Source organism: Emydura macquarii, unplaced genomic scaffold, assembly GCF_026122565.2.
Source record: "Emydura macquarii macquarii isolate MOO-44397 ecotype Brisbane River unplaced genomic scaffold, CSIRO-AGI_Emac_v2 contig_2897, whole genome shotgun sequence".
Taxonomy (NCBI): domain Eukaryota; kingdom Metazoa; phylum Chordata; order Testudines; family Chelidae; genus Emydura; species Emydura macquarii.
The window spans coordinates 48,093,169-48,116,802 of NW_027133034.1; the positions used below are offsets into that span (position 1 = coordinate 48,093,169).

General features: G+C 42.1%; 1 protein-coding gene across 5 annotated transcripts; it reads right to left on the minus strand.

The window, feature by feature from the left end:
• Nucleotides 1–852: 852 nt before the first annotated feature.
• On the minus strand, nt 853–15,241 carry ENC1 (ectodermal-neural cortex 1). Of its 5 annotated transcripts, none has more exons than XM_067568488.1 (4): nt 14,982–15,241; nt 13,125–13,219; nt 7,138–8,950; nt 853–3,978 (listed from the first exon to the last, which is right to left on the minus strand). In XM_067568488.1, the coding sequence occupies exon 3, from the start codon at nt 8,936–8,938 to the stop codon at nt 7,169–7,171; it is 1,770 nt and encodes a 589-aa protein (XP_067424589.1). In that variant the 5' UTR covers nt 8,939–8,950; nt 13,125–13,219; nt 14,982–15,241; the 3' UTR covers nt 853–3,978; nt 7,138–7,168. The 5 variants fall into 5 exon arrangements, with proteins under 5 accessions (XP_067424589.1, XP_067424588.1, XP_067424586.1 ...); XM_067568487.1 differs by having other exon boundaries at nt 7,138–12,531; XM_067568485.1 differs by lacking the exon at nt 14,982–15,241 and adding an exon at nt 14,317–14,432.
• Nucleotides 15,242–23,634: the final 8,393 nt, after the last annotated feature.

The window sequence follows — 23,634 nt, forward strand, 5'->3', positions numbered from 1 at the left end:
ATCCTTCTATCTTGCAGCCACACCCTGCAACACAGAGGGGATTTCTGGGGGCAACCATGTAAGCACAGCTACAGCAGCAGCTATGCTATCTAAAGACGCGTGGGAGCCCGTGAAGTCAGGCAGCGCGTCCAAGGCTACACCTTGCCTCCTTCAGAGGTGTGCAGCTCTCAAGTGATCCGCAGTTAAGAAGTGGAACACCCAGTCTCTGTCTCAGCGGGGAGTGATCCCCTCCTCCCCTACCTCCAAGCAAGAATTCCTAGGAATCACAATGGGCCGACAAGTGTATAATTATCCCTCCCCTAGGCAGGAGAATGGGGCCATTGGACCCCAACCAAACCTTAACAGATCTGTGCGTGCAGACTCCTGGGGATGCATGCATGGATCTCATTGCGGGATTGGGGCCTCAGCTTGTAGGGTTTAGGGATCCTTTGGGGATAAGCATAAAATCAATAGTATTAAAAAATCTTTTAACAATAAAAATTTAAGTAAGTTTAGAAATCAATAGGCTGTGCTGGTGTAAATAGGAGAATTTGACTATGTGTGTGTCAGTGTATTATATATTAAAATGTTTTATATAGAGCCAGCAACTTATTTCCTCAGTAACTATTCTGGAGGATCTGACTTGTCTAATTTTGATCCAGAGTCATATTAGACCCTAAACTGTACTGCAAAGACCAAAATAAATCATGAAGGCTTGCATTACCTGTTCTTAGTTCTGTGTTAAAGCTCTCTTAGTTTTACCTATTGAACACTGAGATCCAGATCACGGTAATGTGGCCTAATGGAACAAAGGGAACAGTCCAAATGAAACTGAAGCAGACGCTTAAAACAAAACAAACCAGTACACTACACGTCAAGGATGGCTTTTTATGTAAAAGACGTGAGTTATAAGGATAAAAAAATTGAAGGCAAACCACCAACCAACCCCTCAAAGGAACTAAACTCATTGAAGAGAAAATCTCCAATAATTTATTGACCTTCAGTTTCACATTGTGAAAAAAAAAATGCAGTTTTACAAAACCTTAAAATACAGTAGCAAACAGAGACACAACATAAGACATTTTACTTCTTCACTTGTACAGTTTTCTTTTTGTGTGTGAATCACATTTTCAATAGCCAGGGAAGGGGCATTATTCAGCTCTAATCATTCTTATTAGACAGGTGTCAGGCCTAGAGAAAGGGTTTACACAATTATACCAGAAGTGGAAGGCTGTCCTTTGTTGTAAGTTTCTACAGCAACCAGCCCACAAAATAAGAACCTTCCCCTCCTATCCCAAGGTTTTTGTGTGCACTCTGCTGTGAATTGCATTTGCTTCAAAGTGTGGGATATTTTGCACTGGAATGGTCAAGTAGTAAGCCAGAATTCCCACATCAATTCAAAGAGCAGAAGCCCAGAATTTTCCTGCAGGGCCTGAGGCCCACCCTGACTTCAGTTTCCTTCAGCCTACATGCAGGAATTAATCAAGCACTTGAAAGCAGACCACAACTTTGAAAACAGCTGCAGAAAATTCATTCCACTTTCAGAAGTTGTATGGTATTAGAAAACAGATTTCTGTCATAAGCTAAATAGCTATGTATGGTGCAGCTTCTAGACAGAATTATATCCCTTCAATGAAGAAAACAGAGGGAGAACGTAATCAGATGTACCTTTAGTCAAATGAGTCATCCCACTGGATCCAACACTTCACTTCTTTGTAACTTATGTATCCATGGACACCTGTGCAAAGGAGATGTAAAACACAACTCTGGATTTGGGAGCGTATCACACCCACATTGCGCAGGTGTAAATGACTACACCACATACAAGGCAGTGGAGAATACAGCCCATTTACTTTATGGGCTTGTAGGAAGGTGCTCTACCTAAGGGTGTTTAATGTTCAAAGCCAGGTAGAAGAAGGGGATTGATTTTTAAATTTTTATGTTATTTCAACAGCTCAACCTAACCTAGTGGAACTAGAACTGTAACTTGTTTACTATATAGTTGTGGAGTCCCGTTCATATTAAACCATGGGACAACCCTTTAAAAATTCTTCCTTTGTGATAAAATTTAAGGGTGAGCACTATAAATATTTTCAGATGGTAAGCTTTCAAGAGTATAGTGACCTCAGCATCATCTAGAGAAATGTAAACATCAACATTATAACTTTACTTTTCGCATGCATGCAACTAAGAATCTTTTACTTATACCACAGCAGAATACTACGACCATGTTGCTGACCACATCATTATTAAATTGGGCTCAGCAGACTTATGAAAAACACAACACGTGCTTCGCAATGAAATCTGACAAGGAAAGCACCTGTGAAACATAAGAAATGAAGAAAAAAGTGGGCTCATACCGGACTCAAACTAGACTTGAGTAAATAAAATAGGCATTTTTTTTTAATCCTTTGGTTTACCATGATCATATCTGACATTTCTCGGTATGAAAATGTCTGAAAACTTACCTGGCTGCGAGAAAATAAAAGATGCAGCAGAGCTTGAGGATTATTCGTAGGTTCTAGTTTTGCAATTTTTTATACTTTACCCTCATAACAATTGTGCTACACCTTTTGGGTCTTTGACACCATGGCACTCACATATCCCACTTATGTGCAGAGAAATGAGCCAATCCAGTCAGTGCAAGATGTTGCGTTTGTTTGTTTTTTCAATAGTTCACCAATAATCTGTTTTGTTTTTGTGAATCAGCCAGACTCCACTCTCAGTCAGGTAAATGTGGCTATGGTAAATGTCCCTAGTCTAAACCAATAAATAAATAAATAAATAACTTTGGACAATGACTTTCTCGGAGCTCTGTGTACAGAAACTATCCCACACCATCTTCTAGGTCATCAAGAGGCTGCACAAACAGAAAGCTGTAAATGGTTTTGGCTATTTCCAGATTAGGAATTCAAAGACATGAGCAGGGCAATGAGATGTAGCAGGGACACTATCTACAAGACCCACCACATGTAACCTGGGGAGTTGGTGGCCTGAGAAAGTGACCTCCAAGGCTTCTTCCTTTAGTATGCGTGTAATTTAAGATCCTGCCTTGTAATCTTTCCATTTCCGACTGAGGTAGCCATCCCCTCGCTCCCTCCCACCTCCAACTATTACTCAACAGTTTTCTTTCTTGTGTGCAGCAGAGTGAGCCAGAGACCACAAAATGTGCAAAACATACAACAATTCACACAAATCCTTACAACATGAAGACAACTGCAGGCATTGTTTGAGCATGCGAGCACTGAACAATAAATAGCTACCTCTACAAGTAACAGAGCAGGAATGGGACAGTTTAAGTCACTTATAAATACAGGGAGGAAGGAAATCAAACATTTGGGGAAAACTAGTTCTTTTTAGTTCCCCACTATTGCAAAAACTTTTTTATTTATTTTTTTAATTGTGCTGTTTCTTATCAAATGAAAGGTCACTCACTGCAGATAAGACAATAAAACATGGTGATCTAATGGATTCTTCAAGTACTGCCTATAAACAAGTTCATTCCTTTAGCAGTACTCTGCAATGACACAGATGTATCTTCAGTCACAGCAACATCTCATTGTTTCAGACTTGGCCTGCTTCCCCAGCAGCTGGTGCTGACGCTTCAAACTGTCAGTGAGAGGTGACAACCATTTCAAATTTCACACACACTCAGTGGAGTCCATGAAAATTGAGAGTTGTATGTTGCACAACTATGAAAAGGTCTGGTTTTTTTGTTTTGTTTTTCCTTTTCCCCACCCCTCTCTTTGAAGATCTGATTAATGCTGACATTAATCTATAATTACTAGCACAAGGAATCAGATCACAGGTTCATTCTTTCATATTGAAACCAGGTGCTGATGCACCAAAGACAGTTTTTTCCTCCCATTCCTTCATGTCCAGGTTAGATAATTTACAAGGTGCAGATATTTTTCTTCAAACTCAAGACACTGAATGATTTTTCTTCATTAAAAGTTTCTCCATAGCTGAGGTTCCAAGTCTCTTTTCCAAATAATAGAACTAAAAAAAAAAAAAGGGGGTGGGGAGGGTGGGGAGGAAAGATTTAGAGGATTTTAGTGAGACAATATACAATAAGGTTTTCGTTAGATGTCAAAGAAAAACAAAAATCCTTTTTGGTGTCTCTGTGTAATAACTAATTACTGATAATAAATAAACCAACCACAACATTTTGGGTCAGATTCTGCCTCCTTTATTCACCTGGCCTTACTCTGCCAACAGCCCCAGAAACTCCAAAGACTCCATGTAGTAGGGTCGTACTTCAGTACTTTAATCTGCTCCTTAGAAAATTAAAGATTAAATATTATTGGCCAATACTCTATTTTTGCTGGATTTTGCAACACACTGCTTTTTCTGTTCTTGAAAAATGGGATGGGGATATGCTTTAAAAAATGAAAATAACAACCTCATGCAACTTCCCTTCCAGAAAAGCCTCAAAAATAATTAGGGCAATCAGTTTTTTCCACTCATGGGCCAAGTCAAACTAGACTAGATTGATGTAGAAGAAAGCGCAGGGAGGGTGTGGGTGGAGAAAAGGAAGTCTCACACCAATGCCCCCTGTTCACCATGGAGAACTCTAAATTGAATTTATTCGCTGTATAGAAAGTGGACATATTAATCCCCTTATTTAAAACTTCTCTGCTATTCATTATGGCAGAAATCTGTCTCGCTTCTTTTCACATGACAATGCACCATGCCTCAACTCCACACTGGAGTCTTTTTTAAGAGGGAATTATTCTGTGAAAAATATAGTTCTTGGATGCTGAGATTTGGCTTCCATACTTCATTATGAAGCCTGCATTAAGTGCCAGGTTCCAAACCAGACACCGGCCTGATTATTAGAGTAGCTTTAGACAGCACAACTAGAATTTAGGAGGCAGCTTCTGCTGTCATTTACACTGGTGCACATGCAGAGTAACTATTGAAGTCAATGCAGTTCATCTGAATGTACACATATATGTGCAGGAGAGCAGAATGTAGCCCTATCTCTTCAGTGCCGCAATGTCTAAGAACAGCAGGGAATACTCACAGCCTTTGTTTTTGTGGATTTAAGACAGACTCTCTTCATTATTTCCAATGTAATTTTTTTGCAATTTGTTATTGCTGATTAGCGTCTCCTAGACATTCTTCAGACTAGTGTGTCATTTTTTCCCTCTTGAAAAATATATCTCAACACTGAAGCCAAAATAATGTTTCCTGTCATGGGTTGATTAACAAAAAAAAAAAAAAAAAAAAAAAAAAAAAGTAGACTCTTGCAAGGGGAAAATAAAACTAAACCTACTCAAAAGAGCAAAGTTTGAAGGAAGAAACAAAGCAGACTAAAGTCTTCCTAAACTGTGGCAGGCTAGGGCCACACAGCACCATGAAAACAGAAGGTAATCAGAAGTAATTTCCTTTTTGTCCCTCCCACCCACTGACAGAACAGCAGGAGTCAGTAAAAATCTACTTGCTAGATGAGTCTGCCGCACTGGAGAAGTTTCGGTTTACGGTTGTATTCATCCAGCTATCTTACAGGTTAGTGAAGCTAAAGTAATGGCCTTTAACAGGATATTGCAGGGCAAATGAAAAGTGTTTAGTGCCATTATGTTCAGACTACTATTTTTCAGAAAAAAAACAAACCCTCAGTTTTATGTGCTGTAAATTTTAGAACAATGAAGTCAATCTTAGGAGAATAAAAGTCAATATTTTTCTTGGCACAGATCTGAGTCCAGGCATTCATTACTACTCTTCTGATAACACTGAGCCCTGCTGAAATGAATAATAATAGAAACTGGCCAAATAGTGTGGATTTGAAGATGTGTTACCAGCTTTCCGGCTAGCAAGGAAGTAGTCTCAAAGAAGTCTACCCTTCTATTTGCTCTGTTTTTAAGTTATCGGAAGTGTGTGATTACCCTCAGACACCCAGGATATGATCTGCTTCCAGTGTTTGCTATGTTGGATGGAATCCAAGACTCTGTTTTTCTAAGACTAAATTGTGGGGGGAGATGGAAAAGTTACAGGTGGTTAGTCAACTTAAAGGCTGAAGTGTCATTGAAAACATGATCGCTACACTTCCTACTAGATTTCAGTTCTGAGTTGCTACTCTGCAGGGGCCCAAAAATGCACTCCTTACTTAGTCAAAACTCCCATTCAGCTCAAAGGGAAACTGCAAGATGAGGCATCAGCATACCATTGGGTTAAAAATTTCCACAGCAATCGCCAAATTATCAGATTTACCCTGTTACAACGACAATCAGCTGTCCTGCTATTTATTGCAAGAACCAGCTAGCCATCTCCTTGTAGTCTGGCTGCCAGTAAAAGCCTGTCAACATGACCTTCTGAAGAGGAAGATGCTATGAAGTCCATAAAAGCAGCCTGGTATCATCATCTTTCTGAAGTACCTACTTCGATCTGGAGGTTCTAGGTTACTGCAAAAGTTAATGCAAAGCCAATTTAATTATTTTAAACTGTTTTTCCTTCAATAGTTTTTCACAGGCTGGTTGGCTTTATGGTTGCATTATGCAGTATTCAAATCCCTTAATAAACTACTACTCACAGAGCCTGGATCATTTAGACAAGATAGGGTGCTTCTTAGGGTTAAACATGCCATCAGAAGTTGTTTGTAACCATGATGCTGCATTGCACTCTCTCAGAAAAAACCGAGCAATACACACTAAAGCGTGTCATATTTGTCAGTTTTAATGCAAAAAATTGAAGTAAGAACTCTAGAAAATATCAGGGGTTTAGCCTAAGTCGTGACATTATATATAGTCAGACATACAAACACAACTTTCCTTTGAAAAACAAATGTTTCTAAAGTATAATTTAGTAGAATTATACTATATTGGTAGAAGCAGGTGAAATTCCATTGATTTAAGCTGTGTTGCAGGATAGTGGACTTGGCCCAATGGGTTTGTGCAACACCTTACATATCCACTGGTCGCAATGCAGCTGCAGAAAGATTGTCCACACAGAGAGCGGTCCATGGGAACTAGTCACTATCCTGCCACAGGCTCATGATTAGAGTTTTAACAGAAGTCTTTTTAGGTCCTCATGTTGATTGACCAGTTCTGTGTAGTCAAAATACAAATAACTTACTTACCCTCCTTTGAGATACATGGATGAAAAACACTGTGAGCACTAAGTACTATTATATTTGCATTCATAAGTATAGTTTCTTACCTGATAATCTGCAATGGCAACACACACAGAGTTATGAGGGGAGGTGCTTCCACGTGCTGACAAATGCTGTGGGAATTAGCGAATAGGGAACTGTAGTTATGCTGTTCCAAACATCTAATGTGGGATCATAACAGTCCAATGTTTTACATCTTTGAATTCCAAAATAGCCTCCGACTACATACAGTTTGTTTCCAGATGCTACTGCATGGCAGCTCATTCGCTTAGCTGTCACATCTCCTACCTTAGTCCACTGGTATGTTTCACTGTTGAATTTATAAGCCGAGCATGCAGAGAATTCAGTATCTCCCCCCATAATAAAAATCTGGTTACCCAAAACTGCTGCAGCTGTGTAGCGCCAGGGCTGGGGACAGGTGGCTGGTACTGTCCATCTGTTTTCACACTGATCATAACACTGAACTTTGGGCAGCTTGTCATGGCTAACACTGGTACCGCCAAAAGCAAATAGCTTAAGCTTTGCACTAACTACAGCTGCATTGCTTACTCCTTCTCGAAGTGGGGCAACCATTGTCCATTTGTTGGTCACAGGATCATATTGTTCTACTTGCTTTAAGGATACTGAAGGGGAAGCTGGAAGGCAACCAGTTGCTGCTGTGTGTCCTCCTACTACATACAAGCAGTGTTTGAGTTCAGCAGAACCATGCCCAAACCTAGCCACCAGCATGGGGGCAGCCTTTGACCACTCCTCGTGAAGAGTGTCATACACCCAAACGTCTTTGGAGACTCCATTTTCTGATCCTCGGCCTCCAGTGATGTACACTTTGCAGCCGATAGCACAAGCACTGAACTCTTTCCGTGGACTTGGAATGTCAGCCTTTGGAATGATCTCTTTTGCCTTTTGATCCACCAGATACAGCTTGTCACACATAAAGGTCTGGCCCCCCAGAAGAAATAGTGCATGGCCAGTTTTACGAGGCCTGGCACAAAAACTGGTGACCACACCATCATTCTGTAAGATCTTTAGCTTGCATCTTATTGCTTCTTCGACTATCTCTTTGCTTTTCCTTTGCTTAGTGATAAGTTCTTCCATGGCTACGTTCTCCATAAGGTAGATGGCTGGCAAGAGAGCCAGTCTCACAGTTTGCAATAGTTCAGGTAGATAACAGTAGCGTTTATTCAGATCATAGTTAATCCAGTTAATAGCTGACTCATACACTAATCTTTCATCTTCAGTTTCCAGCTCTTCACTAGAAAGGAGCTGCACAACCATGTCTTTTGGCAGCTGGAGAAAATCTTCACTTTTACTGATGGTTTGGAAGTTGCTAAGACACATCCTCCAAGAGAGTTCATAAAGCTTGGTGCACTGGTGGGCATCTGACAATAGCAGCATGCCGAGGCAGTTGGTGGGATGAAGGTTCTTCTCCAGAAACTCTGCACAAGCATCTCTGATATCCTGGAATTCTAACATGTCTCCAGCCTCCAGCAGGGACTCTGCATTCTCTTCATTGATGATAACCCTGGAGGAGTATGCATAGTCCAGCAGAAGTTCTAAGACTTCTGGATGAATAGAATTATGGAAATTGACTTCACTAGCCTGGCTCTCTTTAAGTCCTCCACTGAACATTGCTTCAAAGTAGCGACTACAAGCAGCTAGAACAGCTCTGTGGCAAGGGAAAGTCCTGTTCCCAGCATGGAGAAGTACATCTGTAAAAAGCCGTTGTTGACGAAGAAGGTTCAGGTGAGTAAGGACACTATCAGCATATGATGATTTGTGGAACAAATATATGTTTATAGAGCCAGTGCTGGCTCTAGACTTGCGATTCTCATGCATGCTGACTGACATTTTCTTCCACACCTAAAAATAAAGAAAAATTAAATAAAATTAAGGAGTCTCATGACAAATGCTTATGACATACTTTTTTTTAATTAAAAAAATTATATACATCCCTGATAATCATTGTAAGCAGGAAGACTGTTCTGAGCCTATTATAGACATGAGAGGACAAAGAATTGTATCTACTTCAATGTCTGTTTATTTTTTTTTCCTGATGAGTTTCATAAATGACATGCCCCATTTTATTGCCCAAGAGCAGGTTTATCTTGGGAAACCTGATCTCTCACTTACATGACAATATAGTAGACAAGGAAGACTGAGGGAAAATAAAGACCTAGAGCCGATTTTCTCACCCCTCCCCAGTATAGACCAGCTGATTCATTACACACACACTTGAAACATTCTTCTGCTTTGAATCATAGTAGGAAGAGCTACTGGATAGAATACCTTATGGAATGTAAAAAAACTCGATAGAGAACAAGAACGTACTCATTCCACTTTGATGTTTTCCTTTGATATAATGATTCCATATCCAACAGCAGGGAGTGGGAAAGGTAAGAGAGAGACAAATAACATCACAAAAATATTTTTACACGAACAAAGCTTTATTGCAATATCACAGCTAAACATTACAGAGATCTACATCTTGTATATCTCCAGCAGTAGCCTGCACTGGGTGACAGTACATATGCTTACAGTCTTGGCAGGTTAATGCTGATTGTACTATCTGCTGAAATCAATGTGGACCTGCTGAGTTACCCCCTGAGTTAGGTTCTCAGTGCACAAGCAGTCTGCAGTTGTTGGTTTGGGGTGGGGGCGGGGAGGAATATTCTACATCGCTATCTATGTCCTCTCAAAACCAGCAGTTTTGCTCCCATTTTAAGGAAAACAAGTTACAACTGACCTTGGAAGGATTCAGCTGCACTCCATGGTCCCTTCCAACTATCTGCACATTTATGTATGCTGTATTGGCCAATCCTCTGGATTAAATAAAGGAAGTGGTTGGTCCTGAATTAAGCTAAACTGGTGTGCGATATGGGGACATGTCAGGGACATGGGCTGTGGATTTGCATTTACATAGATCCACTAACCAAAACACCCCTAAATAAGTAGGGCAGGGGGAACTACGCAGCATCCACAGACGTGCATCCACAGACGTACGGAGCAGCTTTACTGGTGCTCTACAGCCTGGGTTGAGGGTGGTGGGGCAGAGATTTGGTGAAGGAGTTCAGCTTCTCTGATTGCCATAAAATTCCCCTCGCTATTTACATTCCTGAACATGTATTAATTAGCAGCATAGAAATAAATAATTCTATTTCCACATGGTTCATACTTTTTAGAGGAAAACTTTACCCATATCTCTGATAAAGAGACTGCATAGGAATTTGAATAGCCTTAGAAGCCTGCATGTCATTCTTTAAAAAAAAACAAAAACACACAAACAATTTTCTGGAATAAACAATATTCCTTTAATTCTTTTAGAAATCATAGGCTGGAACTCACAGCAGAATAAAAACCCGATTTTTCCAGTATTTAATAATTTTACATTTATGTCTGCGAAATTACTGATTTCTCATACACCTGTTTAGGTCTGCAGCATACCAAATAACCTGGGCTATGCCACATGCTAGCAGCAGTATTGCATTGCTCTGCACAAATGGAATACCACAGACAATAGGATGTTTGTGACTTGCCTTTCACTTCATGATCATATAAGCACCAAATGCTGCAACCTCTTTTGCTTTAAGTTGGAACTTAATTTCCTAATGATTGTCACTAGGACTTTAAAGAAGGAACAGCATGAGACAGTGTTCGTCTTTACCAGGCCCAATCCAAAGCCCATTCAAATCCTTTCAGTTACTTCAGTAAGGTTTAGAGCAAACCATTTTCACTGCCATTGTTCAAAAACCATGAGTTGCACAATGCACTTTGGACCAATGTTTTAGGTTAACTGCAGTATCTATAAACACAAGTACAGTACAAGTAGCCACGTATGTTATTAAAATACATGTAACTACTATCACATGGTAAGCATATTTGCATTACCCATTAAATATAATCGCATTACTTGACAAATAATCAACATTCAGCTGACATTGAAGGGTCCCAAACACTAATCCAGGATTAAATTTACCCATTTACCCTATTGCCATAAGGTTATACTGAACATGTGCCTCAATTTCAGGTCTGCTGTAGCACAGAGAGGGTCATGGCTCTAGGTACTGATGCATCAACAATTTAGATGCAGATGAGAGAAGATCAACCGTCAAACATTGTGGAGCCAGATGTTAAACCCTTTACAGAGATTTTGTAATTTCGTAAGTTGTTATGATTCAACACACAACATTCTCTGTATCTGTCTGGATTGATCTGTCTCACATTTAGGGCCCAAATCATGCAACAGACCGATTGCCTCCTGTGTGGTCTGGAGCAACCTCAGTGCCAGCCACTGAAGTCAATGGGAGATGCAGTACTCAACATTTTATAGGATTAGGCGCTTAGGCACCCAAGAGCTACACTTGGACAGATCCCCACACGTATGTGCATCTGGAAATAAGTCAACAGGGGGTCCACGCAAACGCAGAGGTCCACCCATGTAGTGCTCACTGCAGGATGAAGTCTTTGATTGCAAATTCTTTATGTCTGGGACCATGTATCCCTCCTTTACTGCAGCAATGCTAAGCATTCTGACAAGACTCAGTACTAAAAAATAATTAAAAAAAAAAATGTATTAGCATTGATAAAGAAAAGCGCAAATACAGGCATTCTCCTGAGCTGTGTCTGCACAGAACCATGCAGGATCAGGTCTTGAACATGTCAAAATCAAAGCCAAGGAACAAGAGTTATCCCTATGTTTGAGTCTAATGAACTACAGACCCTATGCAGAGGGGCAGGACAGAGGCAGGAAAGTGCAGATTGCTGCATGCTGCCCAAGCTCACCTACAGCCCTAGTAAGGAATACTCCACTGCAAAAATGATAAAGAACACAGAGACTCCTGGCACAGGGAATTCAGGGTTTCACCTCATTTCTATTTTGCACACAGCGGTATCCTAAAAAACAAGATCTTGTCTTTCAGTGACCAAAGCCATTTTTATTAATTACCTGCAGTATTCACATGTTACTCTTTAGCAAACTGTAACAAAAGCATTACCTGTGTCATAATAAAATTGCCTCTTTAGAAGAATTCAAGGTGTGGCAAGTCACATTTTAGCATATTTCCTTAAAGAGAACAAATATATATATTTGTACATCTTCCCCCTCAAGTCTCACCACAGGTTTTTGAGTTGTTCTACAAGTTAATATGCAGAGGCAAAGTACCATTAAAAAAGATTCCTTATACTTTACTAGCAAAGTAGTGTTTTTGTGAAAAAGTATGGTTTGCGATTGTTGACAATGCAATTTGGTCCAAAATGTTAATAAGTATATTCAAAGCTATAAAAATATTCAAGCAGACATCTCTGATTTCTCTATTTGTTGCTGCAAATTATGCAAGCCTCAAATATTTCAGCAGAGGTAATTCATATAGTCACTGAGCAAATGTTCATCTTGAATAAAATGAGTCAACTCCCTTCAGGCAATTTTTCATCAGAAACAATAATATCTGAATGTAAAAGACAAATATATATTAATCACTATTATATATCATTAATCACTAATGAAATAGATGTTGAACCAAGGGACTGAATTATTATGTACTTCAACCAGCTACTTGTCTCAGCTATCTCAGATATGGTAGTACACACTACCGAATGTTCAACAACAACCCTCTGCCCTTCTTTTTAACACCTTTAGATTCTGAAGGTCTCAGCTCAGTCAAATGAAAAATAAGTGTTTTCAGCTATTTACACATTTATTATGTACAAGATACAACTTCCTCTTTGAACACTATAATCTCATCATTTCTCATCATTTCTCCAGTTTTTCCATCATTTCTTGGGGGGGGACACTGTTGCTAAACTATCCATTGCTTTAATTGATCCTTCTTTAAGTTACTATTGCTAAATCTGGAATGATGTCCTGAACTTTTACAGCCAACCCTTTTCTTACACTCCTTCTATATAACCCCACTGACTTCACAGAAGTTACATGAAGTGTAAATGAGGACATAGTTTGTTATTATGCATTAATTTTTTGTACAGTTCCTGGGGTTTTTGCCAAATGCAGACAATTTCAAAATGACTGAATAGTACATACCTATGTTCTCACGTGCCTATAATCTCCCCTTCTCTGTAGTATCTGAACACCTTCCCAGTATTTCAAAACAGAAACAGTATCTGTTTCTTCCCAATCTGCAGGAGAAATAACTTAATTAGTTTACACAGATTTTTGTGTTATCTTTGTGTAAATGAACATTATATTGGTTGTGTGTGAAATATGTCCTAAAGGAAAGAAAAGAAATGGGTTTTGCATTTGATTCTGAAAGTGGTGAAGTCCATGGCCATTCTAATTCTGGTTACTCAGCCTTATTAAAAAGTCATCTGATATTTCTTATGTGCATTTTCCAAATTAGTCATTTGAGAAATTTGAAAAGGGAACGACAAGAAGTCAATATCTAAGGTTAGTATCTAGCATTAAGGGAAGCAAGTGTTTCTATTTGCCAAAGACAGTCACATATGAGAGATGTCTAATGGTTAGTGTAAATATTTTCTTCAAAAGGTTGTTCTGGGCACATGATGCACAAACAGCGGGACCTGCTTTCAGGAGTGACCACAGGATGCACACTAATGCAGAGAATCTAGTCTTAGCGTGGTCTGATGTTGACATCAAGCCCACGTCGTCTTTCAATATTCAATTAGAGATCAATACACAGACACAGGTCAGGAAAGGTCTGTCGGTAGTGAAAAAGGGACGAGGCAGCTGAAAATGCGCACTGACCAGGAGGCGAAAGTCTCCCAATTTACCAGCCTCAGCGCAGCGGCGATTCACGCGCAGGCAGGTTTCGGACATCCCGCAATACAACCCAGCCAGGAGCAAGCGGATCTAGGCATGGAACCGACCCGCTCTGCTAAGCTCGGGGGGTTTTCCGCTCCCTGCCAATGCACCTTTTCAGCCGCCTGGAAGGCGGACCCAATGTCCAACCCGACCCAAGGGCTGTCTGTGGCAATGGGTCCCTCGCCTCGCTCGCCTGCTTCGGGGTGAGAATCAGAGCGATCCCTGCGAGGGGGACCAGGGCAGCCTTCTCCTCGCCACAGCCTCCCTCCCCGGGGCTGGGGAAGCCAGACGCGTGTTGTGCACAGCCAGCAGGGAGGGAAGAGCCGCTGGCTCCTTCCTTCCTTCCTCCGAGCGCTGCCGCCCGTCCCCCCTCCCCGCCTAGCTCCAGGCACCCCCCGCCCGCGAGCCCGACCAGCGACCCCGCAATGCAACAGGTCAGAGCGAAGGAACTTACAGCCGCGGCGCCGGGGCTCCCTGCTGCCTCTCGGCCGCCGCGCTCCGGACAGGCAAGAGGCGGCGGGAGCCGGTCCCGCCTCTTCCCCGGCGGCCACTTCAGCCGCCTCCAGCCCCTTTCTCCTGCCGGGCCGGGGTTGCTGGGCTGTGTGTGCGGTCCCTCCCTAGCCCGGGCTGGGGCCAGGAGAGCCGCGGGCAGCCGCACTCCAGCGGGGCGAGCGCGTGCGCGGAGTGGAGACGCTGCTGCTGCTGCTGCTGCTGCAGGGGGCGGCAGCTCGCCGGCTGCTGCTGCGAGTCTCTCTCTGGCCGAGCTGGCGGCGCGGCGAAGCGGGTATATAGGCTGCTGCGGCCGGGAAGGAGGGACGGTGGGGGGCACATATGCAAAGCGGCTGAGGGAGTGACACGCGGGGGGGCCGGCAAGGGGAGGACGCGAGCCGGAGCGGCTGCAAGAAATGCTGTCACATGGGCCAGAGGCCAGCGGGGGAGGGACGCAAAGCGAAGGGACGCGAGACACACGGCAGGGACACGGGGCACCGCGCCTAGCCTCGCACGAGACCATGTGCGCCCAATGTCCCCCGTGAGGAAGGCCGGCCCCAGCGCAGGGCCGGAGCGCCCCAAATCCTCTCCCGCCCGGTGGACCCCAGTGCAGTTAGGCACGGGCCGCACCTCCTCCTCTCTGCCTCGGCCAGGTCTGCTTCTTGACCCGGGCTCCTCAGTCCAGTAGCTTCCTCCTGAGCCGGAGACAGCGAGGAGCAAAAGGTGGCTCCTCCAGCCTCTGGGACTAAGCTCTGCCCTCCCTTAGGTGCGGCGATTTCCCCTGCCTAGCGCACCGCAGGGATACGCATGCCCTGGAGAGCTCTTGTCTCCGCACCAAAGGAAGGAGGCAGCGTCAGTCCCACTGCAAAATGCTACAGATAATGTGCTAGGAGGCGTACTCCAGCTCTGCAAGACCCTGGGATATGTTGGGAAGTGCATTTTAAGATATGAGATGGACTCAAATATATTTGACGCCCGGGGAGACTACGCTGAGGAAAAATCCATTCTCGAGCTGATTGCATATACAAATATTTAAGCTGTGATTTGCAGAAATAATAAAGCACGACATAAGATTTTTTTAACTTGTGCAGAATTTCCCCCGTGTGCGCATTGCCCAATGCAATGCAAGGGAACAGGGTGAATCAATCACATGTGGGAAGGGAAGCCAGGCTTTAGGAAGCGGAGAAAGCCGGGCAGGACTGTTTGTCTTTCAATGCTTCGCTGAGCCGGGTGGGAGCAAAACAAAGCAGTTGTTGGCAACTCCATCTAGGATCCTCCTCCGTAGAAGAAAAGCAGGCTTTGCGCTAAAAGAAGCATCTGCTGCTCGTAGTTCTAAATTAGCAGTGTTAGCCTAGATTGGGAACACACACTACGTCTCCCTTGGTCTCGGAGCGGGAGGGAAAGAGAATGGGATATATACGAGAGGGGAGAGGCCAGTTAGCAATGAGTCCTCCTCTCCCTCCACCCCCTCCACGTGTTTCCCAACCAATAACCAGCAGCGCATGATTCAAAGCAAACTGCGGTGCTCACAGTGAAAATGCTGCATGCTGGTTTCTTTCTATCTGCAGAGATAAAACACTTGGTTGTGATTGCATTTTCATTAAACCTTTGTAGTTTTATCCCTTAATGCTTACACAATACAGTAATTCAGCAGCGCAAACTTCAGCATGACTATTCTCCAATCAGCAAAGGGGAAAAAAGAAGACTGATTTTAAAAATAAAACATCTAAGTATACAATAATATATAAAAACACTGAGTAGCTCACTACATTTTAATAGATAAGAAATCTGATACTGCCATAAAAGTCTTCAAATTTTCTTCCAAGATATGTAAGGGTTTTTTGTTTGTTTTGTTTTTTAATAGTCTGAGTCTAAAATAACTACAAGAAGAAAATGGAAATGATTTTAAACCTATAGGACAGTTTGGGAAGTTCAGTCTTTCTTCATAATGAAAGAAATGTCATCTGAAGTTGATATAAACAGGCCAGTGGCCAATTCATAAATCCTGTTTCTTTTTCGGGTACATTTATGGATTCAAAATATTCCACAGAATACAGATATGCACACAATCAATTTATATTGGAGCACAACATGAGGAATTCTAGGGAGCCTAGGGACATAAGCTCATAGAAAATGGTTCAATGGTGAGCAAATGAAACAGTAATTTGTTACACAGATTTTTTTTTTAAACAAAATCATTGCATTGTGAAATTAGGCACAATAGGTACAGAGATTTTAAGATATTGCACATCTGTTGATCTGTATGTAATAACAGGTTTAGAGCCTGTTTGGGTATGTGAAATTATCAGAACTCATGAAGGGTAAGCAGCATCTTGTAACAGATGCCATAGCCTAGAAATAAAGGGCCTGATCCAGTGCCCACTGAAGTCATTGGAAAGTCTCTCATTGACTTTAAGAGGCTTTGGATTTTTGAACATTTGGGGGTGGCCATACTGACTGTCTTAGTCCACCCACAACTTAGGCCTCATCCACTCAGCACCAGGAGTTGCACCATTTTAACTAAACTGGTTAGCAACACACTTTCACTTTAGACACAGTTATACTGGCAAAAAAGTCCTTTTGTTAGCATAGTTTATTTCACTTGGGGCAATGGTATAAACTACACCAGTAACAGGGTTTTTTTTGTCAGTATGAACTACATCTACATTAGCAGGGTCTGCTGATATAGCTCTACTAGCAAACCTTTGAAAGTACAGTCCAGGCTTAAGTGCTTGCAGCACAGACTGCAATCTCATATTTAATGCTATTAACAGCTGTGTCCTGGTCTTTGTTGCCTTGTTACACTCTTAACATCATTATTTGGTTAGACTTCTAAATAAACAGCCTGGGGTTAAATGTATTAGCAGCCTTCAATGGTAATTTTTCTTCATTCCTTCCTAATTTACACTTTGACTGAATTAATTAGAATGATCTAATTAACACTGTACAACAGCCATACTGGTGTCAGACACATCTCAGGAGGATATGGCCACGCACACCTCTCAATGGCCCACACCTGTTTTACTTATCAATTTACTTTTATGGGTTTCTCCAATCTGCCTCTAAAATATAGTTCCCATTTGATGTAACCAGATTTAGTACTATATTTTCTTGTTTAATGCCAAAGATATTTTAAAGATATTGTTTGGAAAGACGGCTAAAATACAATGTTTCTTGTTGACAGTTTTTACTGGTTGTCCATTTTATGATAAAAGGAAAAAACTCAACTTTTGAGAGGAAGGGGAAAAACTACATTTTAGATTTTCTTCCAGGGGTTGTAATCTGTGGCCTTCACCCTTAAATGTCTTCACTGCATGGCTTTGAAATGCAGAGCAAAGAAAAGCCAGTTTCAGGTTGAAATTTAGTAGCCCTGTACTGCTCATAGAATTTAAGGCCAGAGCGGACCATCATGATTATCTAGTCTGACCTTTTGCACATTGCAGGCCACAGAACCTCATCCACCCCCTCCTGTAATAGACCCATAACCTCTGTCTGAGTTACTGAAGTTCTCAAATCATGATTTAAAGACTTCAGATAACAAAGAATCCAACATTTACTCTAATTTAAACCAGCAAGTGACCCACTCCCCATGCTGCAGAGGAAGGCAAAAAAACCCAAAAACCCAGGATCTTTGACAATCGACCTTGGGGAATATTCCTTCCCAACCCCAAATACGGTGATTAGTTAGACCCTGAGCATGTGGACAAGACCCACCACCCAAACACCTGTGAAAGAATTATCTGTAGTAACTCAGAGTCGTCCCCATCTAATGCCCCATCTCTAGCCATTGGGGATATTTGCTACTAGCAATCACAGATGGGCCACATGCTGTTGTAGGCAATTTCATCATACCATCCCCTCCATAAATTTACCAAAGCTCAGTGTTGAAGCCAGTTAGATTTTTGCTCAAACTGATCCATTGGAAGGCTGTTCCAGAACTTCACTCCTCTGATGGTTAGAAATATGTCTAATTTCAAGCCTAATCTTGTTGATGGCCAGTTTATATCCATTTTTTCTTGTGTCAACTCTGACACAACTTAAATAACTACTCTCCTTCTCTGGTATTTATTCCTCTGATGTATTTATAGAAAGCAATTATATCTCCCCTTAGCCTAGCCTTTGTTTGATTAGGCTAAACAAGCCAAGTTCCTTGGGTATCCTCTCCTAAGGTAGGTTTTCCAGTCCCCTGACCATCCTAGTAGCCCTTCTCTGCACCTGTTCGTTTGAATTCATCTTTCTTAAGCATAGCAGATCAGAATTGCACACAGTATTCCAGATGGGGTCTCACCAGTGCCTTGTATAATGGGAATTAACATTTCCCTGTCTCTACTGGGAATGCCTCACCTTATGAATCCTAGGACTGCACTAGCCTTTTTCACATCCGCATCATATTAGCAGCTCATAGTCATCCTGGGATCAACCAATACATCCAGATCTTTCTTCTTCTTTGTTGCTTCCAACTCAATAACATTGATAAAACTCCCAAATTAATGGGATTGCACCAATGTGACTAAGAGTTTTGGGGCCTGAATCTCTGGTCATTTACACAGCTGTAAATCATCAGTAGCTTGAAGTCTGGAATTACACCACTGTGTAATAGTTTAAGGGAGAGAAGAGGCAGGCCCTTTGTTTCCATAGATTGATTGATAAATTAGATTCTTAACATTATTGCTTAAAAGAAACCAAACTGCCTTTTTTCTATTCTGTTACATAATATTCAATCTATATGGCAATGATTGCAAATGCTTTTTTGTATTCCTACAAATGAAAATGGATTTGCTTTTAATATTGATATTTTTGAGGCAGGTTTATAACATTGGGTATTTTGGGGAGGAGGGCAAAATTATGCTAACTTGTAATGAAAAAGACGTAAGTCTCAACTTAATTTTTGGGGAGGATAGAGATGGAAAGGACCACTTGCGTTATCTCGTCTAGATGCTTAGAGATGCTTAAAGTTTCATATTGTGTGAGGCACATCATAATCATGGAAGTGCCTGGTAGATCATCTCATCGCTTATCACATTTCTGCAGTAGCCCTGTGGCAACTATTTACGTGGAGGAGTAATATTAGGGGGAAATGTAGCTATGTTTCACTGTCTTTAAAGCAAGTAAGTGTTTCGTAATTTAAAAAAAGATCACTAGTTTTGCTTTTCATTGTGTTTCCCCCATCCATCTGTTATTTTTCTGTTCCTCTCATTTTCCCCTTGCCCTACTTCTCTGGCTCTTTCTTTAGTCCCTAGAGATAGTTGCCCGATTTTTGATAAAAAGAGGACCAGGTGTCAACTCCTGTGCAGAGGACGAGCACAAAGACAATGCACCACATAAGTCACATGGAAGCTCTGTTTTGATTAGTGTGTAGCTCTTACACGGGGTCTCTGCAAATTTCCTTTCTTCTTGTAGGAGTGTAAATAGTTCTTCCATTTTCCCCCACCTTGTCAGTGGTACAACCAACCCTGTTATAAGGGTACATTCTGACATTTAGGGCCATGTGCAGATAAGGTTCAGTGCCGTGTGCAAAGGCGAGGAAAGGCGGGAAATTCCTGCATTCCTATTGGGCAGCTCTGAACTATATTAAGACTGAGAGTCCGGAAGGGCTGTCCCATTTGAGCAGCAGCAGTGGAGTCTTCCTTTGAGACATGTCTTGGACAGTCCGTCCTCAACAGTCACCGTTCTAGCCTAAGAAGAAGATTTGTTCCAGTTTACCTGTTCCTGATCCTGATCCTGGTCTGCCCTGATTTCTTGAACCTGATCCAATTCTCTGTCGCATTGATATCGGTGATTAACACCCTTTAGGGCGAAGTGAAACAGTAATGTTAAATGTTTATTCCCTGTCCCAAGTTTATGTTTTGTGGTGAGGGGCCTTGCTTTTACACCTATAATTATTAATGGTCAACTCCCAAGCAATTTTATTTCCATTTTGTTATTCACTCTTTAATAAATTCATTCAGATTTATCTTTAGTTTATAGTCGACTGCCTCATTGATAGAAATGGGAAAGCAGTGTCCAAATCTAAGTAACAGCGATGTTTCCCTTTTGTGCTAACATTTTGATGCTAGGTTCCCTTCTTCAACCAATGGCTCCAGCTCCATTGGCAACTCCTGGCTTCTCTTCTGCAGATTGCTCTCCTCTCTGTGGTGGCTCTGGTCCCTGCAAGCAGCTCCCATTTTCCTCTTGTCTTCCTATGTAGCAGTGGCCCCCAGTGGACACAACTGTGCTGGCTTCTCTTCAACTATTTTTACAGCCATGCAGACTCTTTGCAAGAAAAAGCCTGGAAGCAGAAAACTGTAGAGGAGTCATCTTCCATCTATTCACAGACCACAAGCCAGTGCTCTGTGGAACTACAGGGACCACACCGACTATAGTTTGGGATCCATTGATCTAGTCTAACCTCTTAGAGTAGGACTGCACTCTACATTAGTCACCTAAGTGTTTTAGAAATCTTTTTCTCAAAGACTTTTCGGGCTAGTCTACACTAACTGTAGCAAGTCTGATGAAGACGCTCTATGCCAACGGGAATGAGGTCTCCCATCGGCATAATAAAACCACCTCTGCAAGAGGCGGTAGCTATGTTGGGGGGAGAAGCTTGGGTCAATGTAACTTACATCACTCGGGGGGGCGGCTTATTCACATAACTTCACTGACATAACCTGTAGTGATGAACAGTATTTCAATGAAAGAATGGAATAAATCATCTAGGAAGGTCACTGAATAATTAAGGATTATGCTTATCTCCACATTTTCTGATATTATCATGTAAAGTGAATGTGTAAAAATGCACCCGTACTCACTCTGAGTGCAAAAAACACATTTGTACAGACAAATAGAGGGACTGCGTGTCTAAGTACTTGTTTATACATTCATAAGTACCAGTTTGTACGTGTATTTACATGGTGTGCATAATTTGGTACATCTGATGGGAGTGTGTATTTTTTTATGGGTGGAATTCAGGGCACTAATGTCTGAAAATTTAGACTTCGTATTTATCTCACCCTTTTCTGAAAAGTTCCAGAAGAGTAGCCGTGTTAGTCTGTATACAGCAAAAACAATGAGAGTCCTGTAGCACTTTAAAGGCTAACAAATTTAATTTCTGCAGGCATAAGCTTTCGTGGGCTGTAACCCACTGTAACCCCAGATGATGAAGTGGGTTACAGCCCACGAAAGCTTATGCCTGCAGAAATTAAATTTGTTAGTCTTTAAAGTGCTACAGAACTCTCATTGTTTTAGCCTTTTCTGAGTTAGTTTTAGGACTTTACTTATTATACAACCTTCAACCTCTTTATTTAATTGCCCCACCTCTTTCACATTGTTTCCCCTCAGGTAAGTACGGCCCTGATCCTGCACCAGAGTTGCCAACTTTGCATTTTAGTTTTTACTGACATGAAGATCTGAAGTTGATTTTTTTACTGACACGGTAAACCTTTTACTGACATCACTAAAAATACCATAAAAATACAATGTCACAATATTACAATCATATCACAATGTCAACAGCAGAGGAAAGGTAGGGCTGCTGGGCTGGAGGGATGGGAAGGGGGGAAAATCGGGGCCAGGGGCAGGAGAAGGAAAGGTAGGAATGTTGGGCCAGGAGACATGGGCTCTCGAGGCCACTCCCGGGCCAAGTAGTTCCAGTCCCACTCCCCACTGGCCGCTTGCCCGCTTAGTGCTGGAGGTGCAGTGACTGAAGCAGCCATGTGGCGCCGGTGGTGGGGCAGGACAAGGAGCGGGCGTTTGCTGAGCCACAGCTGGAGGAGGATGAGGAGGAGAAGGCGGCACATGGCAGCAGCAGCACGCAGCCAGCCAATAGCACAGGTGGGGAGCTGGGCAGCCCCAGTGGCTGGGTGGGCCAGCGGGGCTGGGAGCCAGAGCTCAGGCGGAGCTGCCACTTCTCCCTGCTGGCTGAGAGTCCTGGGAGGGGAAAGACTTGGGGGCAACGTTCTATTTTTCCAGATGTTTTTATTTTTTTATGGAGTAAAATTTTTATGCAGTAAAATTGCATATATTTTTTTTACTGACTGTCCATACATTTATGCATGGTTGGCAACCCTGTGACCTGCACCCAGTTAATGGCAAAGTTCCAACTGATTTTAAAAATGCACAGGTACTGCAGCAATTTCAGAACAGTGGGTGATCCATATGAGCTGAAATGCCCTGACTAGGATGTGTGTTCAGGCCTGAGTTTCAGATTTGATGGTAAGAAAGAAAGAGAGGGATTGTTATTTTTGTTGTATAGTACTTGGGAGACATTCAGACAGTATGGTGATATGGGACATGTAAGTATTGAGAGACAGTTAGACAGAGAATTCTATGTTTTCAGGGCAGACTCAGAGTTATTTTAAGGCATGTTTATGTGAATATAGCTTTGTCCATTTTACTGATGGGCTATTTACCAGGTACAACTGGAAAAAAGCCTACCTCGGAAGCTATCTGAACTTTGCACATCCTCAAGTGAATTTCAACAAATGGATACTTTTTGAAAGCTCCTGCCAGAATATGGAAGTTTTACCGTGGAGTCTCAATTCTCTGCTCTTACTCTGTGAAGTTGGACAATGAGGCTGTCTATGTTTGCCTGATTCCATAGTATTTTCACAGAAATGAAATGTATCATATGGATAAGGTATTTCTGTGGTTTACATCTAACCTTTGAACTCATTGGCTAGAACAGTAGAAGTATGGGTTGGATGAAAGGACTATAAAATGGATAGAGAACTGGCTAGAGCATAGGGCTCAACGAGTAGTGATCAATGGCTCCATGTCTAGCTGGCAACCGGTCACAAGTGGAGTTCCCCAGGGGTCGGTCCTGGGGCCGGTTTTGTTCAACATCTTTATTAATGATCTGGAGGATGGGGTAGATTGCACCCTCAGCAAGTTTGCGGATGACACTAAGCTGGGGGGAGTGGTAGATACCCTGCAAGGTAGGGATAGGATACAGAGTGACCTAAACAAACTGGAGGATTGGGCCAAAAGAAATCTAATGAGGTTCAACAAAGAAAAGTGCAGAGTCCTCCACTTAGGAAGAAAGAATCCCATGCACAGCTATAGACTGGGGACCGACGAGCTGGGCAGCAGCTCTGCAGAAAAGGACCTGGGGGTAACAGTGGATAAAAAGCTGGATATGAGTCAGCAGTGTGCCCTGGCTGGCAAGAAGGCCAATGGCATATTGGGCTGCATTAGGAGGGGCATTGCCAGCAGGTCACGGGAAGTGATTATTCCCCTCTATTCGGCATTGGTGAGGCCGCATTTAGAATATTGTGTCCAGTTTTGGGCCCCCCAATACAAAAAGGAT

What these genes read in the sequence shown, in the direction of transcription:
- ENC1 (XM_067568488.1), bottom strand. Translation starts at nt 8,938, where the DNA reads ATGTCAGTCAGCATGCATGAGAATCGCAAGTCTAGAGCCAGCACTGGC.